The 7,541-nt window shown below is 43.5% G+C and overlaps 1 protein-coding gene across 3 annotated transcripts in view; it reads right to left on the bottom strand.

Moving 5' to 3' along the window:
- Positions 1 to 3,288: 3,288 nt before the first annotated feature.
- SPEF2 (sperm flagellar 2) overlaps positions 3,289 to 7,541 on the bottom strand; it is a 110,256-nt gene continuing 106,003 nt past the window's right edge. For 2 of the 3 annotated variants that reach the window (XM_077346965.1, XM_077346966.1), the window contains one exon: positions 6,300 to 6,534. Coding sequence is in view for 2 of the 3 variants with exons in the window: in XM_077346966.1 (XP_077203081.1) it covers positions 6,466 to 6,534 (69 nt within the window). In the remaining variant the exon portion in view is untranslated. Of the gene's footprint in view, positions 4,234 to 6,299; positions 6,535 to 7,541 lie in introns of those variants that run through there. The other variant, XM_077346967.1, reaches the window with a different exon arrangement.

Raw genomic sequence — 7,541 nt, 5'->3', positions numbered from 1 at the left:
GAGGCATTGGGGGTAGACCTGGGAGTGGGCAGGATTTGGGGCGGGGAAGGATCTCAGTAGGATATTATTTATTTATTTTTCGATTTCTATACCGCCACTTGCCATAGCCTCGTGGTTTACGCATAGAATTCTAAAACAATAAAACCCCAATAAAATCCCCATTAAAATAACAATCACAATGGTGACCATAATCTCTAGTAATCCCTCCTTGTTCAGGGTGGGGCACTAGATGTAATCTAATACCAAAGAGTCCACCCTCCAAAGTAGCCATGTTCTCCACGGTAACTGGTCTTTGTCATCTGGAGATGACTTGCCACTCTGTGGGATCCCCAGGTGCCACCTGGAACCTGGCATCCCTACTGTCAGCAGTCTGTTGTACAAACAAGTAATGTCTGTGCATGGCCCATGAAGGCCTAGAATAACATATCAGTTCCCTGGTAGAAAACAGTGTATGGTTGAGGCCGGGCTGTGATCCTGGAGTTACCATCAGGGGATCCCCTAGAACCAATGAGATCAGGACCTTCGCTTCTAATGAAAGTGCTCCGGACTGCATGCTGGACAGGGGAGGAGATGGGGGGTTAATTTTTAATGAACTGCCATCTTTTATGTCTGGGGATTTTAAGTGTTGTTGTTTTATTCTTTCATTGTAAACCACCGTGAGTCTTTGAGAGCGGCGGTATACAAGTTAAAATATAAATAAATAAATAAGTTCAGTAGATGTATCACTAAAAATGTGATTGCCTCTTGTTGCATCCATTTCAGACAAATAGCATCAAAATGAGGTTATCCTGAATCATAAAGAAACAAACAAAGCAGGAGGATTAACCATCAAGTGAGATGAAACGAAAAAACTCATAAGAGTCCTAGAACCTTGAATCAAGAGGAAAGGTGGGGAGGAAATGTTTAAATAAAATAAACCTATTAAAAGGAAAATAAATGGTTTAAGACAGAAGTGGCCAAACTGTGGCTCTCCAGATTTCCAGGGACATGCTCATGGAAATTGCAGTTCATGGACATCTGGAGAGCCACAGTTTGGCTACTCCTGGCTTAGGACACCTGTAGTCCAGAGGGCATAACCCTAAACGGTATCTGGTTTTCTCCCCCAATGTCTGAACAGCAGACTACTTCTTGATTCCATCAGGAAAGAAGGACTGTTGCTTTAGTGGAGATAAGGGATAGGACAAAAGGCAGAGCAGTAGCTGAACATGGTGGTGGTCTTACATTCACAACCAGTGTGAGAAATTGCATCGTGCTATTTCTGATCTGAATTAGGTCATCTGCCATATAGTCACATCAAACTAGGTCAGCCTGTACCCGTCCTACTTACGAGTTCATCCATTTATTGTACAAGTGGGGCGGAAGTATGAGGAAGAGAGAATAAGACCACAGTGAAGTCAAACCATCTGGTAAATTGAGGACAAGGGTTCTAGTTTAGGGTGTACATGCCATGAGATACAAAGTAGGGCATCTAATGTATAATTCAAAAATGGGAGATGTCTTTATGTGAGATTAGTCACGGGTTCTAGTCATTCCTCATGAACACCTTTCTTCCAGAGGTTAGTGAATAGGGTTGCTGGATCCTCCAGTGGAGACAGGGTCCCCTACTGCCAGACCCAGCTGCTGATCCAGGGCTTGGGGACTTTCCTATAACAAACGGCTGAGACACTTGGGAATGTTCAGCCTGGAGAAGAGCATGTTGAGAAGGGCCATGATTGTTGTCTTTAGATACTTGGAAGGTTGTCATTTAGAGGAGGGCAGAAAAGGTTCCTATTGGCAGAAGAGGATAGGACTTGCAGTAATGGATTTAAACTGTGTGTAGAAAGATATTGGCTAGATATCAGGAGAAAAAAAATCACAGAGTAGTTCAGCAGTGGAATAGGCTGCTTAAGGAGGTGGTGAGCTCCCCCTCACTGACAGTCTTGAAGCAGTGGCTGGACAGATACTTATCCTGGATGCATTAGGCTGGTCCTGCATTGAGCAGGGGGTTGGACTAGGTGGCCTGTCTGGCCCCTTCCAACTAGGATTCTATGATTCTAAGCAGCAGCTGGACGGATCCTTATCCTGGATGCTTTAGGCTGATCCTGCATTGAGCAAGGGGTTGGACTAGGTGGCCTGCATGGCCCCTTCCAACTCTAGGAACAAAATGGCTGACAATTTTGGGACAATCCCAAAATGGCTGGCATGTGGGGTTAGGTTCAGTCACTAAAAGCTTCAAGCAAAGCTTCCTTTTCTGATGGAGGCAGCCATTTCCAAAGCCATGCTTGCCTTTAATTACTGTGCTGACACAGGTGATGCCTCCTAGTCTGTTCCAACGATTGGCAGAGAGCCGAGTTTTGCTCCCTGCTTTGAAGAACAGATGTTCTGCAGAAGGCTCAAGTGGGTACCAAGGAACATATCAGCAAATGCCATGATACTTACAGGCACCATGTTTGGCTCCATTGTTTTAACCCTTATCTCGAAATCTAAAGGTGTGAAAGAGGCACCGTCTGCTTCCTACTACAGTCACCTCTCTCAGCAGTAAATGGAAGACCTGCTATGAACTTCCATACATTTTCTGGTGGTTTGTGAAGAGCAGAACGCAGTGGTTAAAATGGCTCCTAAGAGTTCTAGCAAAAACACATTTCGTTGTCAGTTTGCTGAACAGCAAAGTGCTCAAGAGGAAAACCAGCACCAGATTGTATCATCAGATGAGTCAACTGTAGCTAAGCGAGAATAAATGGTGAAGGTTTTCCCCAATTGGAACAGTACAACAATTGGAACAGAGTGAATTGTGGATTAGCCAACGGCAGCTATCACAAGAAATAAGATATTTCTCTCAGTATGAGTCTTCGTTTAACTCATCGTTTCCATTCCGCAAACTTTCCTATGATGTTATTAACGAAACATGATCCTTGATGGACAATTTCAGATGTGGTGGCTGCACAAATATTTGCAGGTTGTTATTTGTTCATATGAGTTTTATAATACCATTAGTTTGGCTTATTTATTTAATTTTTGGATTTTTAAATACTGCGCCCTCATGAATAGCCTCAGAGCTCCCCAAGTTAATGGTCAGTCATGGTGTATTAGTGAACTTCTGTGTTTCCAGTTTGATCATTATGACATCTGTGGGTTTAGCAGACACAGACACAACTCATTGAAAACAATCAGCTCTTTATTAACACCAACACGTATTAACAACAGTGAACAGAGAACATAGGCAAACCATGAACTTATATACAGTTGGGCTAACTCGCCAAAGAACCTGATTGGCCCTTAACACAAGCTACCCATTGGTCCATGAGTCCTTCAAACAAATTTCTATGATTGGTTCATTTAAAAGCCCTCTTTTTTCAGTGTTCAGTATTAGCACTATTAAGACCATATATATATAACAAAAGAGCCTCTTGTGGCGCAGAGTGGTACGCAGCAGACTTGCAGTCTGAAAGCTCTGCCCGTGAGGCTGGGTGTTCAATCCCAGCAGACGGCTCAAGGTTGACTCAGCCTTCCATCCTTCCGAGGTCGGTAAATGAGTACCCAGCTTGCTGCTGGGGGATAAACGGTAATGACTGGGGAAGGCACTGGCAAACCACCCCGTATTGAATCTGCCATGAAAACGCTAGAGGGAGTCACCCCAAGGGTCAGACATGACTCAGTGCTTGCACAGGGGATACCTTGACCTTATATAACAATCATGATACTTGGAATTCTTGGACGCTCAGTAGTAAAGCTTTCTGTGCTAAATTACTTAGTTCTAGTATCTACACAATGAAATGATTTCAGGTAGTATGTACTGGAGAAGACCTTTGTTCCTGGACAGCTGCTCACTGGACCAGTGTGCTGACATGGTATAAGACAGCTTCATACCTTCATACCTTCAAGCAATACTTATCAGGAGAACAAATTGAAAACTGTTGAAAGTTTGCCAGAGACAGCTCATCAAAACATGCGTAGGTAATCTGAAGGTGCATGCACACGGAAGCTTATACCGGGAATTAAATTTTGTTGATCTTAAAGATGCCACTGGACTCAAACATTGTTCTGTTGCTTTCAGATCTACAAAGCCACCCACCTGAATCTATATTCATTCACCTGTTCACCACGCTGATCACCAATGGGCCCCAGTCCTGAAAATTCATATTGTGTTCTGCCAACTTCTGTTATAACAGCTGTAATATTTTAGGTTGAAGTGAAATTTCCACTCATTTTGTCCGTACCCAGAGGCAAGTAAGGCTGGATCGTTCAGTGCAAAAACTGGTAATAAAGTCAAAGAAGGATGTTGAGGTTTCAGCACTGCCTGTAGGGTAACCATATGGTTACGGTTGTTTGTACCATCATTCTTCATTTAAGTTGCTTGGACTGGCTGGCTTGAAGTAAACAAAAAGCCGAACCACAACCTCGCATGCATAACATGGTGCCCCAGATCTGCTACCCAAAGTGTTCAGAGAGCCAGTTTGGTGTAGTAGTTAGGAGTGCGGACTTCTAATCTGGCATGCCGGGTTCGATTCTGCGCTCCCCCACATGCAGCCAGCTGGGTGATCTTGGGCTCGCCACGGCACTGATAAAACTGTTCTGACCGGGCAGTGATATCAGGGCTCTCTCAGCCTCACCCACCCCACAGGGTGTCTGTTGTGGGGAGAGGAAAGGGAAGGCAACTGTAAGCCGCTTTGAGCCTCCTTCGGCTAGGGAAAAGCGGCATATAAGAACCAACTCTTCTTCTTCTTCTTCTTCTTCTTCTTGTTTTCCAACTTGGGACTGAAATCCAGTGATCATCTCAGGCTCCTACAACTGGAGTCAAATCACAGCTAACCACCCATGAGATAGGGCTCACCTGGTCAGCCCCTTGACTTCTAGGTGAGACACAAATTTTTCATTCCAACTTATCTTGGGTCTTAGCCAAATGACTTATCCGTCAATGTTTTGCATGTTTCGGCCACTCCATGCCATAGAACGAGGTACAGCCCTGTAAGTCTGAGTAGCACATAGTTGCCATTCTGTTTCACAGAGTGGCCATGATACCGAATCAGGGAATGATTTTAAAAAGAAAGTTCAAGGTAAAAAAAACAAAAATCCCAGGCTGAATGGTGAGAAGTCAGTAGACACAAACTAGACTAGAGCACAGTTATTTGTACTCAGTTTCCATTAATTTTATTTATGGCAAGTAACTATAAAGCTGCTTCAAAGATTATACCTTGCTTGTAATCATATCTTCTTAGAACAGCCTTTCTCAACTTTTTTAACATTGAGAAACCCCTGAAACGTTCTTCAGGTTTCGAGAAACCCCACAAGAGGCACAATCATGCAGAATATGGTTGGGAAGCATAACTGTGTATGAGCCAGTTTGGTGTAGTGGTTAGGAGTGCCGACTTCTAATCTGGCATGCCAGGTTCGATTCTGCACTCCCCCACATGCAGCCAGCTGGGTGACCTTGGGCTCGCCACGGCACTGATAAAACTGTTCTGACCGGGCAGTGATATCAGGGCTCTCTCAGTCTCACCTCCCTCACAGGGTGTCTGTTGTGGGGAGAGGAAGGGAAGGCGACTGTAAGCTGCTTTGAGCCTCCTTCGGGTAGGGAAAAGTGGCATATAAGAACCAACTCTTCTTCTTCTACCTTGTGGGGCTCCTCCCCTTCCCCTTCCCTCCAGGCCCATCATTGGCCATTTTGGGAGGAGGGGTGGGTTGACATGACCATATATGGTCATATCACCTGATAAATATTTAACAAATAATTAATTTACCCTCACTTATTCAGGAAACGCTTCCAGGGCCTTCAAGAAACCCAAGGGTTTCATGAAATTTTGGTTGAGAGGGCCTGACTTAGAAGGTGTACTGAATACAGAGGGACTTCTTTCCAAGTTGGCATGCTTAGCACGGAAGCCTTAGTGTTGTTTAATAAATTTAATATTTTGCCTGTATGCCTATTTTTTTCTAAAAAGACAATCTAAACCCAAATGAACACATGTCTTCTAAAAGATAAACAATAAAAGTGGTTAATTAGAAATAGACATGGCTTCCTATCAAGTGAACATGCATAAGGAAGCCTGCTTTGCAACCAGGCAATGGTTTGGATCCAAGCACCCTTATCGCTTGGTGGAAAAGAGTGATCACCCCAAATTTTCACAATGGCCCTGCATGGACAAAAGCCATGCAGGACACAAGCTCTAGTAAGGAGGAGTATTACGGAAGACTGAGAGGAAAAGTTTGGTTGAATCTCACCCGATGGGTAAAGCGGCTTTCAATGTTTTTGGTGGAATCGGTTTGAGTTTCCTGAACCCCACTATTTGTGTAGAATCTACTATTTGGCTAAAATAACTAATACGTTTAAATTAAATAAACTTTTATTTAAAAGAGAGAGTTAATACAAAACATAACCATGGTAGGTAGAGAGTACAGATCCACAACAGAGTAAGGACTTAGGAAAACACTTCTGTTACAGCAAAAGTAAATTCCAGGGTCTCTTCCGCATCCCTGCTAATTTTACCTTCTTTATAAGATGATGGCATCTCCATTAATTGGCTGAGTTTGGTCGACTCTCTGCAGAAACATTTTAAAATCCTACAGAAATAAAATGTTGAGACTTTTACACTGTAGTCCTAGGAACCCTTTCCTCAGAGTAAGCTCTATTGAATTGACCTGAGTGGGAGTATGATCTGTTTAGGACTGCGATCTCAGAAAGATATAATCATATAGTTACCACTGATGTAGACTGGAGCAGATTATCCCATTAACTATTAGAAAAATATTCTTCATGTATGCTGCAAGTAGTCCTCACGTATACTTGCTAGTTTAGAAACACTCAGATAATTATATATCTCATGTAATTTCAACTTACATCCCACTGGCATTAGAATAATTTACCCTGAAATATTCCTAAGAGGAAATGAACATATTTCTAATTGTCCTGTATAATTCTAGCGTCATACACACTGGGTGTTTCTAAAGTGACACGGTTGTATTTTTTTTCCATTCTGACCCATTATGCACGGGGGTTTTAGCGCACATTCGGGGTGGAATGGCGGCGACTAAAATCACCGATAACGCACGGTGCCGGCTGCAACCGGCCGTAGCTTCGGTGCATGCCGCCGAAAAAGCCGCGTTTGCGAAACGCGGAAGAAAGCGCAGCTTCCGGGTGACCGGGGCGCAACCAGAAGCGGCACCCGGATTGCCGTGTGCATAATCGGTTATTCTGGGTTTTGCCGCCGTCGCGCCCCGCCCCGTGCATAACCGGTGTGCGTCGCGTCTTCCCCCTCCGCGTTTTCCATGTGACCCAAAATCGCTGTTTCGGCGGCCGTGCATAATGGGCCTTAGAGAAAACTACAAGCTGCCTGGATTAACTTAAACCATTTCCATTAATAATGAATATGAGTGCTTTGAATTATACAATTCCTGCATGCACAAAAAGCACAGGAGGTAATGTTCCAAAATGTAATTCATATTAGGACAAACATCATGAGAGAGGTTTGACATTACTGTACAGCGATCAATTCGAAAACATATTTACAAATAAGATTCTATCTTATCTAAATTCTATCATGTGTAGATCTATGACTTAAAATTCTATG

The sequence above is a fragment of the Paroedura picta genome, chromosome 7, assembly GCF_049243985.1.
Source record: "Paroedura picta isolate Pp20150507F chromosome 7, Ppicta_v3.0, whole genome shotgun sequence".
Classification (NCBI taxonomy): Eukaryota; Metazoa; Chordata; class Lepidosauria; order Squamata; family Gekkonidae; genus Paroedura; species Paroedura picta.
The sequence above is the reverse complement of the archived record's forward strand: the minus strand, read 5'-3'. Positions and strand labels throughout refer to the sequence as shown.